General features: G+C 31.9%; 3 protein-coding genes and 1 long non-coding RNA gene across 6 annotated transcripts; 2 read left to right on the top strand and 2 right to left on the bottom strand.

Annotated features, from left to right (window-relative positions):
* The first annotated feature begins 6,102 nt into the window (after positions 1-6,102).
* On the top strand, positions 6,103-7,477 carry LOC105628209 (aquaporin TIP1-2). The gene is made up of 3 exons (XM_012209581.4): positions 6,103-6,323; positions 6,626-6,876; positions 6,963-7,477. Exons 1-3 carry the CDS (start codon positions 6,191-6,193, stop codon positions 7,335-7,337), a joined length of 759 nt encoding a protein of 252 aa, XP_012064971.1. The 5' UTR covers positions 6,103-6,190; the 3' UTR covers positions 7,338-7,477.
* A 1,929-nt stretch (positions 7,478-9,406) lies between these two features.
* LOC105628210 (Protein-tyrosine phosphatase-like, PTPLA) lies at positions 9,407-13,074 on the bottom strand. The gene is made up of 9 exons (XM_012209582.3): positions 12,836-13,074; positions 12,667-12,752; positions 12,516-12,563; positions 12,314-12,399; positions 11,994-12,047; positions 11,040-11,107; positions 10,774-10,823; positions 10,528-10,625; positions 9,407-9,635 (listed from the first exon to the last, which is right to left on the bottom strand). The coding sequence occupies exons 1-9, from the start codon at positions 12,895-12,897 to the stop codon at positions 9,531-9,533; spliced, it is 657 nt and encodes a 218-aa protein (XP_012064972.1). The 5' UTR covers positions 12,898-13,074; the 3' UTR covers positions 9,407-9,530.
* A 5,700-nt stretch (positions 13,075-18,774) lies between these two features.
* LOC105628212 (uncharacterized) lies at positions 18,775-21,340 on the top strand. Of its 2 annotated transcripts, none has more exons than XR_001046546.4 (3): positions 18,775-18,931; positions 19,277-19,340; positions 21,078-21,340. It is a non-coding gene; the product is annotated as an uncharacterized LOC105628212 (long non-coding RNA). The 2 variants fall into 2 exon arrangements; XR_016321746.1 differs by lacking the exon at positions 18,775-18,931 and adding an exon at positions 18,938-19,143.
* A 1,378-nt stretch (positions 21,341-22,718) lies between these two features.
* MYB59 (myb domain protein 59) lies at positions 22,719-24,481 on the bottom strand. Of its 2 annotated transcripts, none has more exons than XM_012209583.4 (3): positions 23,933-24,481; positions 23,708-23,837; positions 22,719-23,473 (listed from the first exon to the last, which is right to left on the bottom strand). In XM_012209583.4, the coding sequence occupies exons 1-3, from the start codon at positions 24,051-24,053 to the stop codon at positions 22,996-22,998; spliced, it is 729 nt and encodes a 242-aa protein (XP_012064973.1). In that variant the 5' UTR covers positions 24,054-24,481; the 3' UTR covers positions 22,719-22,995. The 2 variants fall into 2 exon arrangements, with proteins under 2 accessions (XP_012064973.1, XP_012064975.1); XM_012209585.4 differs by having other exon boundaries at positions 23,904-24,480.
* Positions 24,482-24,807: the final 326 nt, after the last annotated feature.

Here is a 24,807-nt window from a genome sequence, read left to right as displayed (position 1 = left end):
TTCAAACTTATTATAAATTGGAAGAAAAAACTTGAGCATTGAACACTTGTGAAATTATTTGAAATTAGTATTTATTTTATAAACCTTTCTTAGTCTTTAACTATTATGTAAATATGACATCATATATATATATATATATATATATATTCCTTTCAATTTCTCCAAGCATTTTCCAAGAGGAAGTACAAGAAACAATAAAAAGAAGTCAAGATGCTTAAGAAAAGTTCAATTCATAATGCAAAAAAAAAGACTTTTTTTTCTGTTATTTTGGCAATGACCTGTGATAGCAACGAGTTGTGACCATTACTTCTTTTATTGTGTACTGTTTACGGTAGAATAATAATTGTGTCAACCCAGTTATGCTTCTTCTCCACTTACCGCAATTTTACAAATTAATATCAAACCATACTATATAGCATTATGATCATTACATAATATGAAGTGAGTTTTGAATTTTGATAGTAATTAAATGTAAAACGGATCTAATACCAAGCAAGTGATAATGACTACATATGTGCATACACTAACCAATCCTAGCCATCTAAAAGTACTTTGAAAATAATAAATCCCACTGGTCATTTTCCATTCTTCCTTTCAGTGTTTGAAAATGTTAGGATGATTTACTTAATTACGAGGGCTGTGAAAAAATAGTTCTAGTATTTATGCGTGATAAATAATAATCTTAGAAGAACTTTTCAATTTGATGTGGGATTATTTTTCATTTAGTTTATGATTCTTATTTTACAATTGTTTTTAATTGAGTATAAATCTTAACCCGAATGAAATAATTCAATGGTAAAGAGCACTTGCGGGGTTAATCACCATGACTTAGATCATGGGTTAGATCCTCTGTAACGTAAACTTTGCCTTTGAGGACGAGCGAGGATTAATTAGGTTTGTGGATAAAAGAATTGAGTATGAATCTTTATTGAAGTAAAATTGGAGGGGAATTCACTCTATAAATAGGAAAGGCTAATTGACTTTTGTGTATTAACGTGTACAAAGTTAAAGAGAAAGTACTCTTAGCTTTTAGCTAGGCATATACATAGTTTTATCAGAAACATTTATCAGAAACAAAGCCACCTTGAAAAGAAGAGGGACAATTTTTAAAATAAAGTTTCTCTTAACAATGCTAAAGTTTAACATGGAATTGGAATAAGTTTGACAATGGATCACAAAATCTAATTAGTAATCTTCTTTATCTAATGAATGGGGAATCGCTTTGAAAGCATTCCTACAATCATCCCCGAATATGATTTAACAGGAATTATCCCTACAATTATCCTCGAATATAATTCAAGGGGAATTACACAAGAGTAGTGATACAATAGAAACCTTACCTCTGGTAAACTTTCCTATGAGTGATGTTTACTATATTGCATGTAAGTGAGGCAACATTGGTGTAATTTGATTTATGAGTTTGTAAATATTTTAAATTTAATGATGTAATTTTATTATTGATTATAGAGACAATGTCGTGGTAGATATGAATTACAGCTCCAAAAATTGACTCTGGAATCTAAAGGTTTTAATTTTAAAGAACGGAAATCTGGAGCATCCATCAACAAGATCACAATTAATGTTGTTGAAGTACAATGTGTAGGAACATGACATGACTAAGGTTACTTTCAAGGTTGTAAATTGGGTTTATGTCGGTTTGAATTCAATTCTCTGTAATCATAGTTTCTAATCATATATCATATGTAGGGTTGAAACTTTATTATAATTGCAAAGCAGGGCCAAATAAGCAGTAATTAACAAGTAAAAGGTGAAGCCTTTATATATATAGTTAAGATCATAGGATTCTGCAATCTGAATTAACCTGACAAATAACATACTGCCTTCAAACCTTGACAATGTGCACCAATTTTACATCAATGATAGCTGTTGAAAAAAGCAATGTTTAGTAACAATTTTTAACATAGTATTTGGTGTTTTAATAAAGTTATTACATTATTTCTATTATTTACAGCATTTGATTGCAAATTTATACTAATATTTAAAGTTTGAAAGAATGAATTATAAAATATTATTTCATTTAATATTTGATAAAATGTTAATAAAACAACCAACAACTATTAAAAAATATCTAATTTTGCTAAACAGGGCCAAAGAAATTATATACTTTTTAGGATTTTCTTTTATTATGAAAAATGGTCTAGTTACTCCCAAGGAAATTATTTTCTAGGAATTCTAATTTAAATGTGTTTAGTATTTAAAGTTCCAGAAAAAGTAAATTGCTCTTACACTACGAATTAAAATAATATCCGTAATTAAATTTAATTGTATTTAGATAATAATATAAATTGGTGAATTCATTACATTTAATTGACAAAGTGCAATTTTCTTATCCATCTCTAAAAACAATTACTTCCTTATGTAAGGAAAATTGAATAATCTATTTTCCGAGAAGTAGAATTGATAATGTAAACCAAACACAAATATTTTATGCACTTCTCGAAAAGTAAGTTGCACTTCCCTAATTTACTTACCTCGATCAAACATCGCCTACATATATTAGTAATAACTTTTTTTTTTTTTCTTTAAAATTTGTGAAGCAAAAAATAACAACTACTATGTCAAAGCAGCCTTTAATTAAGGATACACAATGCTAGTATCTATAATAAGAATGTGTAATAAATACCATCTAAATAAAAAAAATAAAAAAATAAAAAATTGAAAGCATGCTTGACCAATCATACAAAACGGTAGGTGTTTATTGCTTTGACTGGATTTGCAATAAATTGAAGAATATTCATTGCCTTTAAGAGCGAAAAGCAAAGCTAGTCCAAAGTTTGAATACAGGTAACACTTTTCTGCTGTTGTTGGAATGTAAAAGATCTCACTCAATAGTGATATGTACATTAATGGCTTTGTGTTTGGAATATAGTTATTAAAAGGGTTTGGTGGTTTAGCAGTAGCCAGTACGACGGCAAAACAGAAAAAAGGAACCAAAGCACCTCCATATTATTGTTCCCTCCTTTTGAACTACTACTAGTTAATAATATTTGAACACAGATTCTGTTTTTAGACAGCAAAGTAGCTCTATGAATTATTAGATTCGGTGGTGTTTCTATGCTAAAAAGGGAATATGTTTCAGGATAGAAAAGAGAAATAAAGATACCATTAATCTACTTTCACGATTCGTGTTTGTCTAATGATTTTTTGTCTGCTATCTAACTTTTTTTTTGAACATCGGAAAAGGGAGGATTCAAATCTGATCTAGATCATATGTGCGCTTAACACTATAATATACTTTGATGTGTTACCACTTGAGTCACTCTTTGCGAATAGTAAATGAGTTTATTGAAGTTTTAGTTAGTAAAAAATTTGTATTTAAGAGAAAATATAGTGCATCTAATTACTATAATTAAATAATTTAAATGTGTATAGTCTATGGTATTACCCAACTATAATTTTTTTTTTTTTTAAATTGTACAAAGTATTTCTAGTCAACAAATAAATTGTATTGCAATGATCATTTATAATGCCTAATAATGAAAAGTGGGTATTGCTAGTTTCAAGCCTTTTCCCTATTTGCTTTTTACAAGCTAGAAGAAAAGTAAGGAACTTTAGGAACCCATTTAACAAGATTTCCTAACCTCCAATAAGAAATTTGCTGTGATTGCTCAACTATCTAAGGCCTCTACAATCATTTGCTGGGCCTACCCAATTGTAGGGTCTCTAACCAAAAGTTAAACAAACGTGGACCTTTTCCATTTCATGAATAGACCTGGGCCTTTTGATTTTTCACGTTTCCAACAAAGCCCAAATAATTTCTTTTTGTTTTTAAATTTACTCCCATATCTTCTTTTTTTTTTTTTTTTTTTCCTACTAAAAAGTTTGGATAGCTTGTAATTTAAAATGGAGTAAAATTATTACTTTTTTCCGCACTAAGGCATAATCTAATGGTAAGTGCATATACGACCTCACAATATTGCTTTTTTCTTTTATTTATTATTAAAGCTTTTTTTAAACCTCCTACACTATATTAATATCGGGTTTTAGAGTTCATTTTTTCATACCAATTTAGTATATTCAAAAAATTTAGTGACATTATGCTATAATTGACGAAGAAAGTTAATTTTATATATCTTTTAACAGATGGATTAAATACGTTAGATATAATGATCAAATATTAGTATGATCAGAACATTTACGTATATTCGACGACACACGAGAGAATCGGAAAGAAACAGGATTAAGAATAGTTCCTTTCCAAATTTGCTATCAACGGCAAAGATTTGAATTCACAGAAAGGGATATTGTAGCATATTCTGCGTCCAAGATCAAAACAACTACCAAGGGAGAAAAAGCAACCTAAAAATATTATTTTCATGGCAGTCCACTTGGCCGTCCATTACTAAGATAATATTAGCAAAATAGTATATATTAATGGAGAGGAAGATGTGACAATTCTTTTCATTATTTTTTCTTTTACAAAAAAATTATATATATGGGGCGACAAAATATATTCCAAGACAACATAAAAACTTATAAAATCAAGATTATTATAAAGCTTGGTTATATGATATTGGTGGATCCGATAATTGCAGGTTCTTATATATATTAATGAAAATGGTTAACTAAGTCCGCCATTGCCCACATTACCTACTCAATTTTCTATATTCATAGGCATTGTTGGCATCAGAGAATATACAGTTTGGCTAATAATACAGATTCAAGTTATTTCAAAAAAGAAAAAAAAAAATACAGATCCAAGTTTTTTTCTTTTTTATATAATATTGACTGATTCAATCTAATGCTAATGTTACAAATAGTGATAATTTCTCACATGAGTGTGAGTTGTTTTTGTTCTTTTTTGATTTGAATTGCACTTGGTTGACTTCTATATATGTATGATAATCCGACATTAATTATATTTTTCTGCAACTTGGGAATAAGAAAAATGGGGAAAATGTTATAATTTATTTCAGAGGATGAGGTTAGTGAATAGTGACAATCCATTAAATCGAAGAACATATGTATATTTTATATATATAAGAACAATCAATTAAGGGATAGTAGCTACAGTTCAACATTTGTATACATATATAGTTTACTAGTAGTTGAGGAGGTGACAAGTAGCTCCAACTTCCTTTCAAAACATGTTATGACCTACGTGCATGCAGTGCATACAGTTTCAGATTCAATCTTAATTAAGGGAAAGAAAATAAATTTTAGGGATTAAAGATTAGATTTTAGGGTTTTCAATTCTCATACTTTTATACCTAGTAAAACTTTTGAACAATGTGTCTGTCAAAAAGAGATTTTTTATAAATGAAAAATCAATAGTATATAAGCCTACTGTAAACATTACTTGATTAATTAATAAGATTACTTTGTTCTTGAGACATAAAAATAAAAATAAAGGGATGGAATTGCTAAGAATGGTTCATGAATTAAATTTTACGACTGCAAGGAAAACTTATGTGATTAAAGAAGAAGAAGAAGAAGAAGACGACGACGACGGAAAGGTGACGATAGTTTGTATACTTAAATCTGATTAATTTTCTTTTTTTAATTCTTGTAAAAAATTTAAAGCTGTAAAATTTAATCGTGACCTTCTTTACATACATTTGGTGGGCTCCATTTCTCCACATCATGCGGTTGTATTTACCACATCATAGCTCGAGTGCTGATATCATCACCACCTGTTCATTATCCCCACTAACTTTAACATAATTAAGGTTGAGCAAGTATATATGAAGTAGTGCATGAAAATGAAGCCACAAGCCAGCAAAGCTAACCACCATCGTCCACATCACTACAAGTATAAAGAAATCCCATGGTCGGTCAGCCAACCATAACACTTCACAATCATTGAGGGCCCACTTTACCACCACCAATGGTCGGTGATGAATGATGAGAATTTCTCCTCTCTCTGATTGGCCCGTCAATTTCATATCACCCGCATGATAGGAACAAAAGGAGGTTTTTCCTGCTAGACAGTGACAGGTGGCCGTCAGTAAAACCATGTTTTTTTTTTTCCTCGTTGAACTTAACCGGATAGAAACCGGTTATTCCGGTTACAATTACTTACATTAGAGTCCTATATATATATATATATATATATGTAGATAGATAATTCAGTATGCAAGTATAGAAACAAGAAGCACTAAAGTCAAAAAAAGTTCAAAACTTGGCTTTGAATTTTTTGTAGCTCAAAGCTAAATTGAATTTTCAAAAAATGCCGATCACTAGCATTGCAATTGGATCTCCGGCAGAGGTTGGCCAGGCAGATGCCTTGAAGGCAGCTCTTGCTGAGTTCATCTCCACTCTCATTTTCGTTTTTGCTGGTGAAGGCTCCGGCATGGCATTCAGTAAGAACCTAACCTGCAATGTATTTTTTTCTTTCAACTGATAATTTGCATTTTTGGTTGATTTCCTATTCTTCATCATATTCAAGATGAAGCGGGTAGACAATCGCTTCCCTTTTGGAAAAAAAATAAAAATATGAAAGGAGGTTCTATGGTTTAAACCCAGAAACTGTAATATTTGAAGACACACTTTGAATCATTTATTTCAATTTAATCGTTAAGTTTATGGTCCCTTAATTTACATTTTGGCTTCCTTATTACCATATTTATACTCTTTTCTTAACAAATAAAATCATCTTTGGCAGATAAGTTGACTAGTGATGGGTCAACAACACCGGCCGGTCTAGTGGCTGCCTCACTGGCTCACGGATTTGCACTATTCGTCGCCGTTTCAGTAGGTGCTAACATATCTGGTGGGCACGTAAACCCTGCTGTTACATTTGGTGCCTTTGTTGGTGGACACATAACATTGATGAGAAGTATTTTGTACTGGGTTGGCCAGTTGCTCGGATCCGTCGTTGCTTGCTTGCTTCTTAAGTTTGCAACTGGTGGATTGGTAAGTACCTTCTTCACTTAACCTAATAACCATAGCAATTTCTTGGACAATGAACTAAGAAACTTTTCTTGATTTTCTGATATTAGGAAACATCTGCCTTTGCCCTATCATCTGGCGTTAGTAGTTGGAATGCACTTGTTTTCGAGATTGTAATGACCTTTGGTTTAGTCTACACAGTCTACGCAACCGCCGTAGACCCAAGGAAGGGTAACCTTGGCACCATTGCACCTATTGCAATTGGTTTCATTGTGGGTGCCAACATTTTGGCCGGTGGTGCCTTTGATGGTGCATCCATGAACCCAGCAGTCTCCTTCGGACCAGCAGTGGTAAGCTGGACATGGTCCAACCACTGGGTCTACTGGCTCGGTCCATTTATCGGCGGAGGAATTGCTGCTGTTGTCTACGAGACCTTCTTCATTAGCCCCAATACACATGAACAGCTTCCCTCAGCAGATTTTTAAGAGTATGATCAGAGAGTTATGTGGTGAGAGATATGGTTGAATGTTGGGTTGGCAAGTGTTTTTTATTTTCAATGTTGTATTGGTAATTCTGTTGGCAATGTTTGTATTTGGTTTGGTAATTAATTGCTGATTCCTGTGTTCTTGGCTTCTTTTTAAATTCTCTAATTAATTAGTATTCTTTCTTTTCCTTTTTTAATTATTGCAATGTTATTGCGGATCGCTTCTGAACATTATATTAAGAACACCATTAGTTTAATGGTTACTGAAATTTAGTTATTTAGATAAACATCATATTAAAAGCAGTGGTACGGCCAGAATTCACGTCGAGAGCCAAAAGGAAAAAAAAAATTCAAAAGCTAGAGGTTCAAAATTAAAAATAAAAGAAAATCTTATGAAAAAAAAAAAAAGAAATTTGAAGTTAGGGGGTTATTAAGAATATGTTTAGTTTAATATTTGTGGTTAGCAATATGTTGTTAAATGTAAGCAAGCAACCATAATAGCTAAAGAATCAACACTCATTTTTAATTAATACTTTGCATAGTTTAGTGATAAGTGGTACAAATGTATGTACCACTTGACAATAAATCTAGATTTAAATTTTCCTCTCTAATATATATATATATATATATATATATATATATATATATATATATATAAACTAATTAATACTACTTCAGTTCCATAATACTTGTCATATTTAGAATTTCACGTTTTTTAATAAAATCATTAAATTTTTCTAAATTACAATAAATTATTGAGTAAATTAACTATATTACCCTTAATTTAATACTAATTTTTTAAGAAAACCATTAAATTGAAGTAATAATTATTGGTAATATATAAATGGTAAGCATGAAAAAAATATTTATTACTCCTTAAAACCACAAATATAACAAGTATTTTAGAACGAATTATTTTCTCAAATGTAACAAGTATTATGGATTGGAGGCATTACTTTCAACGGTGTAAGTTTAATTACAATTTTCTATTGATGACCACTAATTATTGGAATGCCAATAAACATTTTGTCTATTGAAATTCTAAAATCAACTATTGAAAATTCGTGCAAACTCGTGCAAGTCTAGATGTTGGATGCTATTATGAACACTGTGTTTATGGAATATCTAAAATCAACATTGTAAATACTTAGATGTTGGAAATTGGAATGCTATTATAAACATTGTGTTTATAAAAATCTTAAATCGACTATTGAAAACTCGTTAAAATACTAAATATTACTTCATCCGTTTTTTTTTTATATATATATAGACAAACTTTTCTTTTTGGGTGTTCTTTTTATAAAGACAAACTTTCCTTTTTTTGATAATATTGGAAAAAAAAAAAAAGCCAATGTGAAAACCCCATATTATCCTTATCTTATCCTTTGTGAAAGTTTTATTATAAGAGATTATCAAGGTAAAAGGGTAGATGAATATTAAATGTGAAAGAAATCTGGTAATAGAGTTGTTATTCTTTAAATTTATGTTGAAAAAATAAATATGGTCCAATTAAGAAAATTGTGTTCTAATTGAAATGAAATTTGAGTTTTGAAATTGCATAAAATTTAGAAATGGAATACAGTTAAAAGTTGTGACACTTTGGACTATTTTTTTGTGAAGCTACTCCACATTTAAATTCTTTAATAATTATTCAAGTATGTTGAAAGATTATTTGAGTATAAAATAATCTCTTTTTTAAGCAATTTATATAAAGAGGAATTAATAATAAATTCCCCTCAAAGGCTAGAGTATAACTTTTTTTTTTTTTTCACTCGTTCGATTTTCAATCCAATTTATGATTTATACGCACATTTTATAGGACATACTGTTGCATTTGTTCAGTTTATAAATTGGGTCCAATTTTTTTAAGAAGCCAACATAGCTACCGAATTACAAGAGTTTAAAAAATTTGAATTTTTATTTCCTAATCAAACCTCTTAATATCCTTTATTTTTGGAAGATAATACATTTACACATTATTCAACTAAGAAATGATATTAAAGACAATTTTACATTTTAGAGGAGTTATGCGATACTAGAAGTATATTAGGAAAAAATAAGGAAAAATAATTAGTTAAACTGATTTCTTAATTTTGGTGAAAATATGATTTGTTTGAAGATGAAACAACATCAGTTTAAATAATTTCTACTCTTGAGGTTCTGCAATCAAGATTTAGTACTCACACTCCAATATTCACTTTCTCTTCCTTTCATGGTGTTTCCCCAGTTTCGACCGCCGTTGCTTTAACAAATGCAAGTAAAGTCTCAACCATAAGAAGGGGTAGAGCATAAGCACAGCCTGATCCAAAGAGTTTAAAATGATACAGTCAATGAATTTACAAAGAACATTCAATGAGAATTTTTTCTTTTTAATCAAATAGCATGTGATAAACACAGTTTATGGTGTAATAAGATGCAGTATATGCGGATGAACTATCTGCTGAGTGAACATTAACATTAAAGGCAAAAGAAAAAGCTCAGGTTGATAATTGCAAATATCAGCCAGATAATCAAACCCGAAAAGCTTGGGAAATTTCAGCATACATTTGACAAAAAGAACTATCAAAACTACCATCTTCTCACTAGTGATTTTGATGTTCAAGTTGGTTAATAATTTCCAGTATCCTTTTTGTTTTTACACTTCCACAGTTATTTTGTTTCAAACTTTCCTAAAATCTCGAAAAAGCTTGTGCATGTGTGTTAAGTAAGTAATCTGAGTTTAGCCCAAAGGGAGCACAACTGGAAAGGTTCCAATAGGAAATCAAAACTGAACCTCAATTCAGTGCAGGTTTTAAAAATGAAATAAAATAAAAACTGTAAATATATCTATGCGTCGAATCCACCCAAACTAAGGCTTGCAAGGCCAACCACGAACTAGGCAGGTAAGATGTGAGTTTACATGATGCATCCAAATGTTAGAAATTAGAGAAGCACATAATTTATTCTTTTGATGGCTGAAAAAAAAAAAGAAAGAAAATACATAATTCATCTACCATCCTATAAAGGCCACATAATTACCAATTAACCCACCAAAATGCAACCTCTAGTAAGATTGACACTTAATCAAACCTGTTGATGCCAGTTGAGTAATTTCATATCTAAATAGAAGTTCTAGACTAACTAGCTGTCGTAGCATGGCTATGATGGGAATGGTATGCAACCACACAAAATTCAGAAGAAGCTCGACATACCTTTATAAAGTCAGTATAACTGAATGGGAGAGCAGAAAATAAACTAGCATAAAGGTGGTTCTTCTTTGCAAATGGAATTCCTTGATACATAAGCCACACTGCACAATGATGAGGGATAAATACAGAACTTAATAAAGAATGAAGCAAAAATGAAAAAAATAGAGGTGGTTGGAGATAGAACCTAATGATATATGTCTAGTGACTTCATTCAGAAAATAATGAACTGAAAATAAGACAAACACTCACTTTCACCAGGAAGAATTCCAATAGGATATAGAACAATGAATGCAGTATACCTATAGAAAAGCGAAAGTTAAAAAGAATTCAGCTTATGTAATGTAAATTCTGCCATTGAACATATGTCTGCACACATGTTTTTTTTGAGAGTGATTGTGCAAATGTTTATGAGGGCACACACACACACACACACACAGGCAGAGAGAGAGAGACAGAGACAGAGATTGAGATTTTAGTGACTAATTTTAAACAAAGATATCAACTTTCTGTCAAACCTGAGGTAAGTGAGCCAAGATGGACAATTTCCAAGGCAGTTGAGAGCATAATGCGAATACCTAATTACCTGTATTTCAGGATTGTGACCATATCAAACAAACCAATAAAATGGGAAATAAATATGAGGAAAGAAAAACTTTGCACTTATGCATGCAAATGGAGTACAATAAGTAAAAATAGGAATAGAGCAACAACACAACAAACCAAAAACAACAAATTGAGTGATTGTTCCCAAGGATCCAATATGATACCACTTAGGTCTACGTTGCCACGATATTGTTCTATGGAAGCGGGCGGGCTTGTTAGAAGTTCGGCCCGGTTTTTCAGTGTTGAAGGGGAGGGAGGCTCAAACGTGTTCAGGTTTTCTAACTCTAATTACATTTACTAGAGAAATAGATTGATGGATCAGATAATGAAATGTTTAATCAAACAATGGAGGAAAACCGCATCTCAACTGTTACTACAGTCAGCAGTAAGCATCGCACTTGAAACAAGTTCACACACACTTGACAAAATCTTTGATTCTGTAGTCTGCTAGCACATATTCATCTCTCAACAAAACCAAGTTTAGACTGTATACCATTCTATTATTTGATGCATTCTTTCGCTCGTAATTAGTGAACATCATATTTTGCATGCAAAAGTAAAATGAATTAATAACAGCATCATAAGCACATATTAAGTAGGCACATTTCTATTCCACTTCCCGTGGAACCAAAACAGTTTGAACACTAAATTGAATACATTTAAACATATTACTCAAAATGCAATCTGATTTGGTTATGTAACTTCTCATTTTCTTGCACAAAAAACTTGCTTTATTGGTATATGAGCTCATAAAAACGCCCATGGTTATTGCAAGCAAAAGTTTTCAAGCCATTTGCAGACAAGCCATGAAATTAAGAGATAAATTCCAATATTAAAAAAAAAAAAAAACGGTTTTAACAGCTAACCTCAGCTAGGCTCCAAACCAAAAAGGTTATAAAAACTGATGGCAACTCCCGGACCTACAAAAAACAAGGTAATCATTAGATCACTTAAACTAAGAAAGTATTCTATATTAATATAGTTATCGATTCAAATCAATGTATAATTTAATCTAGCATCAAATGAACCAGAAATCCTAAGATATAGTAAATTTTGCCATGGTATTGTTTGCTCATTTTGTTAAATTCACTATTAACTAACCATGGAAGATATTCAATAGATTGTACATAAATGGTTTCTAATTGCTTCAAAATGGGAGTTTTTCAGAAATGAAAAAGGCACAAACCTCAACTATGTTTCGCACATAGAACACGAAATGAGTTCTTCCTCCCCATTGCATAAGAGGGAACAAAAACCCACTTGGAACAATACCTTATATTTCAAGAAATTAATAAAAAGTTAGCTAATTATATTAAATAATCTATTCTTTTCCAATTAAGAGCCAAATTGAACTTATAATATCTCTTTAAAAACAAAAAAAAATCCACCTAGAGCTCCATGTATCACTTCCAAGAATGCAGCAACTTGCAATAGACCTTCATGAACAGGTATAGTGAATTCAATTAAACAGACACCCAACTTAAAAGAAACAAGTTAAAAAGGAAGCCATTTTAACAAAAAGAAATGAAATGAACTTACAGATAAGTTCCCCAGCAGAGGCATAAGCTCCGTTGATTGAACGGGAGGAAATAAAGCTGCTTAAAATTCTAAAGAGAGCAATTGTCCTGTAACGAAACAATAGCAAACAAATTACGAGGAGAAGGAAAGTGAAAGAGAGGATTTAAACAAGAGATTGATAAGAATGTACCATCCAAAGGCTTGAAGGGAATTGTAAGTAAGGAGATAGAGCTTCGGAAGTGACAACTTCATTGATGCGTTTAAGTGACAGAAAAGCTCTGCGGTATGAAGTTATGTATTCATGGGCAAGTCTGTGGACGAAAACCCACAACACCGTGTTCTTATCTTTCTTTCTTTCTATTGCTTTGTTTGTGACAATAAATGTGCGAACCTACCTCAGAATCAGATGGCTATGGCCTATGGAAGAAGGACGAAAGGTAAGAGTATTTTAAGTGTTCTGTTTTAATTTTTCAAAACCAAAAAAATATTTCTAATAAGTAAAAACCTTCCTCATTTTCTCCCTGATAATTAATGATTTATCCAACTGATAATAACACGATATATATACACAGAGAGTTGTAGTTATCTTTATCTCTTTTAATTATTTTTTAATTTATAAAATTATATCTATTAAATATTTTAATTTCAAAATTTATTTTATTAAACACTTGAATTTACAAAATTAAAATAATAAATAAAAATGAAAAATCCAAATCGATAGATATAAAAGTAAAAAATTTTAAAAATTGTTATAGCTGATGCAGAAAAGTGTGTAATATTACTAAATTTTGCGATAAGTTATTTGTAAACTTTAATCTATCATAAGATTAGAGTTATAACGTTACGATAAATTTATATATTTATGTATTATTTTTGTATATTAAATTGATTATTTTGTAGTTGTTTTAACCATAAAAAATAATTCTTAATTTAAAAAATCAAAATTTTCATATAATTATTTTTGTTTTATTTTTATTAAAAGATAAAATATTAATTTTTAATCAACAAAAACTATTTTCTTTAAAAATAAAACATCTAAAATAATTTTAATAAGAAAATTTTATTTTATTTTGATAAAATGCAAGTTTGGATGATACCTACATAAAAAGTTAGACAAAGGATGCGTTACCTCCAAATTTAACGTTATCTAAAAAAAAAAGGTAAGTCTAGATATAACAAAAAGCATTACCAATTAAATTATTATTGCTTTTATTATATATAAAGCAATACCTATGCCAGAGTTATACAAAGTATCACATATTTATATTTTAGTCATAACCCTATAGGTACTTATAGTTTAAATTTATACGAATTGTTTTATTATTATATATTACTCTTTATAGTTTAAATTTATAAATTTTGTTTAATACTATTTTTTCATAATTTATATGAGTTTTAAAATTAATATTTTACATTATCAAAGATTGTAATTTAATTTCATGCTTAAAAGTTTATTAACTTTAACTACTAAAGTATCAATATATTAAAAAAAGTAGAAATTCGAATTTGAATGGTAATTCTAAGAATTAAAGGTAAAAATATTATGTTTTCTTTATTATTTATAAAAATGAAAAGATATGAAACACCCTGAATTTTTATTTTTGAAACTTTCGAATTTTTATTAAATCAAAAATCTTGATTCTCAACTATTTGGGCTATAAACACCAAACAATCTTAACTTGAGTCCAAAATTTTGCGAGTTGGGCCTAAGCCCTAGTATATTGTCGGAATTTTCGATTTGAGAACAGTTAAATTGGGTCAAACCATTGATTTGGACCAAACCGGTTCGAATCGAACCGGAATGGCCTTGAACCCTCTAGAAACGCCTCCTTTCTTTTTTTTTCTTTTTTCTTTTTCTTTTCTTCTCCTCCTCTTCTTCGGCGCGCGACCTCACCTGGCCCTCTTCTCCTCTCGTTTTTCGATCACCGAAGACCATCGCCACGCCTTGCCGTCGCCTCCACGCCACAGCGGATTCCAGCCTCTCTTCCTCTCTCTCTCCTTTCGTCTTTGGCGAGCGCAGCTATCGCAAGGAACCTGCGATTTCGTCTGATCGGAAAATCATGTCGCAGTTCACTCGATTTTCTAGCGACTCCAATACCAGCGATTAGCGATGAAGCTTCGGTCTCTTCCTTTCTCGCATTCTCTCTTCTGTTTCCGGTTGGCGCAGTAAAACGATGAGCTAAGATCGCGATTTGCTGCGTTTGGGACAGTCGACTCATCGTTTCTCTGCTCCTCCAGCGAAACCAGCCAAGGATCGGCCGGTTGAGCTCTTCCATTCCCTCTAGCGACCTCACCGACCACGATCCTCTTCAGCTCCAGCCAAGCTAAGGCCAGCAGAATCAGATCTTGGGTAGTAGAGCAAATTTCGGTCATTTTGACCGAAAAATTCCAATTTTCAGCTCGTTTTACAGCTAGGTAAGTTCATTCTCTAACTTCCTTTTTGCATCATTTGTGAATTCTTTGTGCTAGGATATGGAATTTCATGTATTAGCGAAGCTAGAGTAAGGATTAAATCCCTATATATTCTATTTATGCAAATTTTAGGAAAAGGTTGATTTTATTTACTAACTATAATTAAAACACATTCTAGTGCGTTTTTTGAAGTGAGTCATGTAGCTTTAGATTAGAATTGAGTATTGAATTTAAAGTGGCAGCCTCTAGCTAAAGAAGATTATAGTTTTGTTGAGTTAAGTCCATATTTGGTGGTAGAACTATGTCTTTCATAACTTGTTGTTAATGTAAAGGTTTAATGATCGAGATAGAACAAAAATGAGAATTTTCTTGAAATGGCAGCAACTATTTTTAATTATTCCTATAAAGTATTGCTGGATATAGTACATATGGGGTTGTAAGTTTAATTTTTGCAAGGGATTGGTTAATTGGTGGGTAATCTATGATTTCAGCATAGGAGAACTCTGAATTTTTGTGTATCGGCAGCAACTACCTTGAGATCTTGTGTTGTTTCAGAAGGACAAATATATATAACGAGTGTACTTTTAAGATTTTCTTACTATTTTGATGTGTAAAAATTTTTAATTAGAATTGATACACAGTTAAACGAGTTAGTACATATGGTTTTGTTTGATGAGGATAATGATTTATAGGTCAATAAACTGAATCATGAGACCCCAATTAATTATGACAAGGAATATATGAGTTATCGGTGTATATGATTGTTAACAGTATACAGTTGGATAGTTTTAACTAGTAGAATTGATGTTAAGCAAATAGCTATTTTCACTAATTTGCTTTTTTTATTTATTTTCTTAACATTATATAGTAAGTTAAAGTTTGGCATTGACGATTAAATATTAATGTGATTGCTTTGGGTGGAGGAAGGGAAATAAATTTGTTTGATTGCCCGACGGATGGGCTGTGTGCATTGATCGATAAAGATATGATAATATTGTGATATTTGACCAGGTAGATAGTCCAATTTTTAGGGGAGGTGCTGCCGAAATTTCGATAGAACTTAGATTAATTTTAATTAACAACATAATTAATAAGTTTAGTTAGATTAGTTCTATAACTTGGTACATAATAAATATAGTGCTCTGATTGTTTATTATCTTTATTACTCATTTAATGATTTACATATTTATTTATTTATTTATTTCCATTATTATTGTTATTATTGTTATTTATTTTATCATTGTTGTTTATTGTTAATACTATTTATTTATTTAGTTATTTGCATTGCATTACGATGTTTAATTGATTAATATGCTTGCATTTAATTGCAATACTTGATTAATTGTGTTGTGATATTGCTGTTCTTTGTTTGTGTGGAATTAGGATGAAGTGGGTCACCATGGGTTTGTGAGACTGTTTCTGTTATACGGATCCTGATTCTGATTTCTGTTATATTCTGATTCTGTTATATGGATCCTGATTCTGTTTCTGTTAGCCGGGTAAATGGGAGATCGGCGCCCCCGTGTGCACCTGATAATTCTGTTTATTCTAAAACCACAGGATGGCCGCTTGTTGTTGCGCACCTGAAAATCTAGATTTGATTGCAGCCCGCAGGGTGGCCTCCTGTTGTGAGCGCTTGATGATCTAGATTGGATGGAGACCACCGGGTTGCCTCCTGTTGGTATGGAAAAGAAAAGAGAGAATAGAAAAACAATGAGAGGGCTGGTCAAGTGAGGATTAGACCGGTCGGCCAGTATGGGGGATCGGCTTCCTGGTGCACATGTGAGAGGATGAGCCATGTGGGAGGACGGCTCATCGGGGGTTCGGTGACTCCACTGACTAATTTCCACGTGATGTGATTATAAGAAGATGTTAATGATTGTGAGTGCTGGTGATTTGCCATTTGTGTGACTGGCTGCGTGAGCATAAAACTAGTCGGACGACTAGATTAATATGTTTACACATTTGTGTGACTGCGTGTGTGGTGCAAAAATTATTACCCCTTAGAAAACTCACATGTCTTGTTTGATTTTTCAGGAAGTAGGTTTTTCCTTTAATCCGATTTAGGCTATGTTTCTTCGGCGCAGGGCAATAGAGAAATTTTTTTAGTTCCATAATTATTTTGCTATGTAATTATGTGTATAAAAACTATGTATACTAAAGAATTAGTGACTCCGCAGTTGTAGGACTTACATATATGTAGGCATGTATTAATATAGCCAACACAATTCTGTAAGCCTATATTAGAAATGTGATGTATTGTGAATTGGGCCCGAACTATGGAATGTTGTAGAAGATAAACTTGGGCCGAGAAATAATAAAATCTTGAGGTTTATTTTTCATAATCATATGGGCTGAATGTTAAAATTCTATTGAGATAGTAAATTTCGAGTATTTCAGGCTTACTACGGGCCTCGGGGGCTTTAAGCTTACCTGGGCTCTAGTGCCAGTGCGGCCCACGGAAATGGGTCGTGACAAAAAGTTGCTTAAAATTTTAATAATAATTCTACCAATTAAATAATAAAAATCATAAGTTTGTAAAGAAGAAAGCCTAGAACTAGAAGGATGAATGATTTTACTTATTGAATGATTTTTATCTTATCTCATATTGATTAATCCCCAACATTCAACAATAATGCAAAATTAAATAGAATTCAATTTTACATTCACAGAGTTGCAAAGCTTGTTGTAAACAAGAGTTCACAAAGTTTGAAAGTTTTTAAACGTTAAAATTCATTTATTTCCGAAAAATAAATTGTTTAAAAAATATTTTCTAGATTTTCCAATGTTTAAAGTGCGTAGGTGAATATAAACTATTTCTTTGATAAAAGGAAAAACTAAATTTTTTTGAGAAAAAAAAATATTTTTAAGGAAAATGTCTTTTTATATATTTTTCAAAAATTAAAAATATTTTTTAGAGATTAACAAGTTTAGTATAATCTTATATTTTTTAATTTATTAACGATCGATGGCCAACACCATGAGTTATTAGCAACTATCTTTATCATTTTTATGTATTTTTTTATATTTAATAATAAATTTTTAAAATACCTAAAATTATAAAATTTATAGTATTTTTTACTAACTTTAAAAAGAAGAATAAGTCATTTGAAATTATTTTTCAAGGAGCATTTAATTACTTTTAATTAAATATTTTTAAATTATTTTTTTGAAAATAAATGGATTTTTAGGAGTATTTAATTATTATTTTGTAATCGATTATTATATTCAGATATTATAAAAAAATTATTGAATTTTAGTTTAACACACACCTTATCATATTATTATTTTAAGATTTTTTTTTTGTGTTATTACCGGTATCTGAACTCTATTACTAGGCATAGTCTAATCTAGATCAGAGCTAGTCTGACACTTAAGGATTTTGTCCCTATCTGCAGGTTTGTATTTTAAGATTAATGTAAGAAAATAAAATAGTGCTTTTTTTTTGTCAACCATAATTTAGGATATAATGCAAATGATTAAAAAATTTTTAAAATATAAGTACAGTCAAAGTTATATAATTAAAATTGTGGGAAAAAAATTATAATTTTATAGTTAGTAACCAAAATATTAAATCATTCAATCTCAAAAAAGAAAAAAAAAATCATTAATAAACTCTTGACATGAAAAACAAAATACTTACAGGGACTACAATTGTTAATTTTGAAACAAGAAGGAGCAGACAATAAAGTGTACACCTTTAACGATTTTCCTCTTCTGGATAGAACGTTACCGTCCCCAATTGGTAGCACGGGAAACACCTCAATTACCAAAAAATTAAACAGTTAATCCACTGTCGTTTACTTTCACTTTACTGGGCAATTTCTCGAAACATCCCCAGTTACTAATTTTGAATCAGTGCGGTAAGCGCAAGGTAGTAGATACTTCTGCGGATATTCTACAAGCTTCATTACATGTTTGATTTATGAGACATTGTAGGAAAATTATTTCACAACAGATTGTTTTAATGACTTTCTACTAGAATTATGGTTTTCTTTTCCTCCTCTTTTCTTCTTTCAATTGTTTCTCGGCAAACAAACAGACCAATAATACGAATTTAGCATACATGCTCTACATTTTCTGACGGCAAGTAATTACTCGCCAATCTCGATACATACTTACTAGCAATTTCAAGTTTTCAACAGTCCATCTCATTTCCTCTCTTATTTGCCTTTATATGCAATTTTTTTTCTGCGATTTATTTTCTTGTTGAATGCAGGCGTAAATATGATCGGCGTGAAAGAATCTTTGCGGCATAGGGTTTCAGCCAAGAACGTGCCAAGGTAATTAAATTCAGTTCAATTTTGTTTTTCCGGTTTGTGTTACTTCAGCTGGAGAAATTTGGTTTCTTCATTAACCTATAGTAATCATCTGATTCATCTTGACGATTGGGAAATTTTGTTTTCCAGCTTTTCTAATTTGACTAAATTGTTTATACATTGCGCATTAACTGCGACTCTGTGAGTGTTGATTAGGGTTAGGTTTGGCATTGCATTAGGTCTATAAAATTAAGTTAGTCATGGATTACACGCAAGCCCTCATTAGTTGTTAGGTATGTGATTTGTGAATTTAGGTTAGGCTGTTTAGTTTATGTGTTTCTTATTTAATTATGCTAGAAAATTTGGTAGGATGAAATGTAGATGAAATGTGTTAATTGTGAATGTAGAGCATAATATTCATATTTCGGATTTAATTTCATTGAAAGGGGAGTAGGACTTAGCCGCAGCGCGCAAGAGTTAATTAACAAGAAAATTAGTCAATTACGGAGTAGGTTCTCCTAAATCCTAATGCACCTCTAGTTTTTTCTTGAAGAAAACTTCTTGAAAGGACAAGAAAATGCAGATTAATCACATATGCATATTTGCTGATAATGTCTACTCTATTCCCTTTGTATTCCATGAGTTAAATATACCCTCCAGAGCATCGATTTCTAATATGTTTGGTGATGTATTTAGTTCGTGCTTTCCCAAATCATTAATTATATATGCTGATTTTGTGGATGGCTGTTATGGTCCCGGCTAACGGATCTAGTTATGGGTCGATGGGTAGTAGGAGGGGTTGGTGTTTGGGTGTTTGGGTTAGGGTGTTTCCTTGAGTGACCTATGGTGGAAGACAAGAAAAGTCAGACTCGTTAAAGGGAGCCTGAAACCTCAGTCAAGAAGACTTAAATTGGGTTTAAACAGTCCCTTTATTCCATCAGATTTGCTGAATATATACAAGTGCAGAAATAACTACTCCCTGCATACAAGGAGCACTACTTCTATATGGAGGAATAACCTCCCACTAACAACAAGAAAATAGGGAAATGGAGGAATACCCTCCTACAATGCAGGAATGTTGAAACAGAATCAAAACAGAAAGAGAACAACTACTGCTGACTAGTTCAGCAACTCAATTACTGGTGACTTGGACTTAGGACCATGGGTATAACGGGAATATACTTGCAGGGGTTTGGTAACAATGGCCATTTGAAGTTACCCCAACTTTTTCTCCAAAAAAAAAAAAAAAAAGGAAGTGAAGAAAAAAAGACAAGAAACGAACATTCCTAATATTTAATTCTTTACCTGTGTGCTGGTATGTAGGACTTTACTCCAGTTCAATCTCAATCTGGTTAAGATCATTTTGCACTAGTTTGACGGCTAAACTAAAACGGTAAAACCTTGAAATTCCTGAAATTAAAAAAATAAAATGCAACAAAAAGCTCAGTAACAATAGAAATAAGTAAAAACAAAAGAAATTCATCTAGAAAAAAGTATCCCCATTTTTTGTACCGCATCAAATGACTTGGCGGTCCTAGTACACGACAATATTAAGGTCTCATTGTAAAATAGAGTTTGTGGATAGCATTATTGTTTGCTTCCTGTCTTTTCCCTTTTAAATTAGATGAGTCAATGGTCAACATAATACCATTCAGTTCAGTGAAATTAGCCAATGATTTGGACAATGCAGTTTGTGGTAATGGTGGACAAAGTTTCGCTATTTTTATGGTAGACTTAGTTTATGATACATTTTATTGGCAGATCTTGAAGGGTGACAATGGACAGTGAAGACAGCGATTGCTTATCCAGTTTTCATGTTTGGTTTGTAAGGGGAACAAACACCAGTAAATCACCTCTTCCGTATTTCCATTATTACTATTATGGACTTGGATATAGAAGTAAGTACCTGAGGATTTGTAAGCAAAATACAGCCTTATCTTTAATCTCTGTGATTTTGGAACTTGAGTGGAGTTAGAACTGATGCCAAATATGAGAATGTCATTTTGCTGATTTTCATTTGGAGAGAGAGGGAACTCTATAACAGAAATACTAGAGATTATATTACTGGTTGAACTATGAATATGGAGGGAGCATACTTGACTTTCCCCTATATACAGATAGTTATAGTTACCTACTCTTTTGTTTGGATTCTCATGTATCCAACTATAAAAAATTGAATCCCCGAGAATAGAGTTGCCTGTTAAAATTTTAATTGCTCAACCGAAGTGAATAAACTACAGATATATAATATAAACTAATGGAAGCAGCCTTCCACTGTGACGTGTTTGACCCAGACAATGGCAGGGAATAATTTTAATGGAAGAGAATGTCTACAATCTGCCGTTCTTTTGAAAACCTAAAACCTAAACCTAATGATTCTTAATTTGATAACAGTAATGGGCCACAGAAAAACAGTAGAATTGAAGATAACATATTAAAATATTAAGTGCAATGCTTAGCCCTTTGGTTTTTGTCTTCTCCTTAGTCCTTACTTAGGGATTGGACGGCCTTCTTAGTGCCGTGTTGACATTAGTGGTATCGAGGGACCATTTTATTGAAAGCATGTCAAAATCATATTGACGAAATGAAAGCATTAATTCATTTTTCTTCTTTTCTTTCCTTTTTTTTTCCCCTTTTTTCTGCAGACTTTTTTCACTGGACAAAAGAATGCAAATGCTCAACTGGTATAAATAAATAATTTGTTAAATATATAATGGTTTTTAGGGGGCTTACCACTAGCTATTATCTTATTGCATGAGGATAAAAGAGAAAAAACATATCTTTAGCTCCATTCCCTCACAAAGAATCTCTTTTGATTGAGTACAGAGCAGACCTATGCTTAATTATTCTGAATTTGACGAACGGATCTGTTCTGATCAGTTATTAAATCACTACTTCTAATTCATCTACCTTGTTTCCTCAATACCAATTAATAGCTAATGGCATATTCTATTCAAAGATACAACTAGAGATACCTCTATCTAAGAAAGCTTACTTAAATTTATGAGATCCCCATGGTTTTTCTGCGAAGGTGATGAAAGGAAATATTATTTCAGAATAAACTTCTTTTAATAATGTGCATATCATAGGAAAGGCTGGAAAATATAAGAATCTTATTTCCTAGGCAGAGTAACTGAAAATTGCTTTCAGATTATTATGTGGTTTACCATAGACATATAGGGGTTCTACAGGTCTTGGGAGAAATGTTAACCAGTTGGAAAATGGAAATCATTTGCATTGGCTTCTCAATTTTTAGTTTCTAATGAGCTAGATAAAAAGGAAGTGCTTTTACTGATAATGGGAGCATGAAAGATGCTTGAACAAATTCAGTTGCTAATCTATAATCCATTGTTCCATGGCTTTGTGTCTATATTTGTATTTTAAATGTGTGTATTTGATGGATTTGGGGATTCTAACATTGCACCAGCTTCATTCCAACATTAAAACTTAAAAGTTGTATTATACATCATTGAACATAAGAAATCTCCTCATAGGAGATTTGATAAGGTTCTCTCTCTCTCTCTCTCTCTGAAAAGTGAAAAACACAAAACACAAGAACATAGGTTATGCATAGGATGATTACACATCAGAAAGCTTAGAGAAAACCCAAACTATACAGGTTAGAGCTTCCTCAAAGAAACATGACATCTATGAAGAAGTAAAAATAAAGAATTTCTGATTAGCCAGTTAGAAACAGTGCTCCATACTCATAAGGAACAAACATCTTACTCTCTTCTTCCATGTTCCATAGGGTATCTGGACAATAATCCCAAGGTGGAGAAACAAGTGAAGGACAAGTGAAATTGCAACCTTCTTCGTTGAACCCATTACAAACTGGTTCAATAGTGTTTTCAATATCTTTCCATATATCATCCATTGAGTAACCTTTTTCACCTCCCTGTACTGCCTCGCTATTTTTTTCTCCTGAAGGTGATGAATCAGCCCCCCCAGTGTCGTAAAAGCTTGCTTCTCCAGTCTCTGGGAAAGGCGGTGAATTCACAGTAGTAATATTTGATGTTGGGGAGCTGTTGGAAGATGATTGTGATGGAGACATGGCCCTCTTCCTTGCTTGAGCCTTCTTTCGCATATGAGTCCTCCAATAATTCTTTATCTCATTATCAGTTCGTCCTGGTAATTTACGAGCAATTTTTGACCATCTGCAAATTATACACCATTTAATAATAACTGGAAAAGTTTTCCGGAACTGAAAAAATTAATGGATTACTATGTTTAAAAAGACTTATGAATGGTAAAGGAGAGGAAAATTCAATATTTCTGAACATTTTATACCATCTGACTGCAAATTACAATCAGAAAATTCTGAACTAGGATAAAGAATTTGCTTAGAACAGAAAATAAATATGAGGGAAAAAAGACAAGATTTCTCAAACCTATTTCCCCATTTGGCATGAAGTTCCAGCACAAGTCTCTCTTCTTGGGGAGTCATCTTCCCTCTTTTAAGACCAGGGTGCAGATAATTAACCCATCGCAACCGGCAACTTTTGCCAGTTCTGTTCAAACCTACAACAAAACCAGGCGGTTAAAGGTAGCTCCTTGAGAAAACCACCTATCTCCAGATAAGCATACCTATTATTTTCCTCCCGCCACCTTCAAACCTGAAACTTTGGCAATAAAATCCCATCGTCGATCTCCAAATAAGTGCACAAAGTTGATCAGGAGAATGTCTTCCTGTTCTGTCCATGGACCCTTTCTGATTTCGTCTTGCATCATTTTCATTTTTTTCTCCTTTGGTGTCTGTCTCTCCAGCGCTTTTTCTTAGAAAAAGAAAGCTTTGATCCACCTACTTTGTGGTGCTTGGCCATTTAGGTGTACGTACTTGTATTTATACCACTAAGTATCCATTATTAAGTACCTTTTCTTGTTTTGAAAAAAATGATTTGTTATAATAAAATTCTCCATCTGCATCTTCACCATACATGTGGTGCACGCATGCTCAATTGCTCATTTTGTGATAAGGTACCAAATGCTCCTGATGTCAGCCACTATAAAGAAATAACCAAAGTAATAGATCGATCTGTAGATGTAACTTTCATAATCAGCCTCCCTTGTTTACTTTTTTAAGTTTTTAGAAATAGTTTAGTTATAGTGTATTAAGTATTTGATACACACAAAGATGGTGCATTAAGGATGTCTGTTACAATGCATGGCACTTGTTTTAATTGAAAATAGAGACTTCTTGTTCATATAATAGAGCTCTGTTATTCCGTTATAATGTAAAGATTATCTCAAAAAGGCTGCACTTTGATTCTCATTAATTAAATTGCCTACACTAAAAATATAATTTGAAAAGAAAATTACTAAATAAAGAAGAGCTCAAAATTGAAGCCGATGAAAGAGAACAACTCGATGGAAGCTATTAGATTTGCTTCGTCATGTATTCAATTAGAAGAAATGATGGTTATGTACTGTCTCTTCTGCGAGGAAAGGCCATCCACATAGGAGGTAAGTAGAAGGAAACGAAAAAAGAAGA

The sequence above is a fragment of the Jatropha curcas genome, chromosome 1, assembly GCF_041381405.1.
Source record: "Jatropha curcas cultivar XTBG-Jc1 chromosome 1, XTBG_Jcur_1.0, whole genome shotgun sequence".
In the NCBI taxonomy this organism is placed as follows: domain Eukaryota; kingdom Viridiplantae; phylum Streptophyta; class Magnoliopsida; order Malpighiales; family Euphorbiaceae; genus Jatropha; species Jatropha curcas.
The sequence above is the reverse complement of the archived record's forward strand: the minus strand, read 5'-3'. Positions and strand labels throughout refer to the sequence as shown.

Coding starts and splice junctions, on each gene's coding strand:
- LOC105628209 (XM_012209581.4), top strand. CDS start 6,191: ATGCCGATCACTAGCATTGCAATTGGATCTCCGGCAGAGGTTGGCCAG. Junction 6,324..6,625: donor AGGCTCCGGCATGGCATTCA/GTAAGAACCTAA, acceptor CATCTTTGGCAG/ATAAGTTGACTAGTGATGGG. Junction 6,877..6,962: donor AGTTTGCAACTGGTGGATTG/GTAAGTACCTTC, acceptor TTCTGATATTAG/GAAACATCTGCCTTTGCCCT.
- LOC105628210 (XM_012209582.3), bottom strand. CDS start 12,897: ATGAAGTTGTCACTTCCGAAGCTCTATCTCCTTACTTACAATTCCCTT. Junction 12,400..12,515: donor AGTGATACATGGAGCTCTAG/GTGGATTTTTTT, acceptor TTGAAATATAAG/GTATTGTTCCAAGTGGGTTT. Junction 11,108..11,993: donor TGGTTTGGAGCCTAGCTGAG/GTTAGCTGTTAA, acceptor CCTGAAATACAG/GTAATTAGGTATTCGCATTA.
- MYB59 (XM_012209583.4), bottom strand. CDS start 24,053: ATGAAAATGATGCAAGACGAAATCAGAAAGGGTCCATGGACAGAACAG. Junction 23,838..23,932: donor TTTTATTGCCAAAGTTTCAG/GTTTGAAGGTGG, acceptor GTTTTGTTGTAG/GTTTGAACAGAACTGGCAAA. Junction 23,474..23,707: donor CATGCCAAATGGGGAAATAG/GTTTGAGAAATC, acceptor TATAATTTGCAG/ATGGTCAAAAATTGCTCGTA.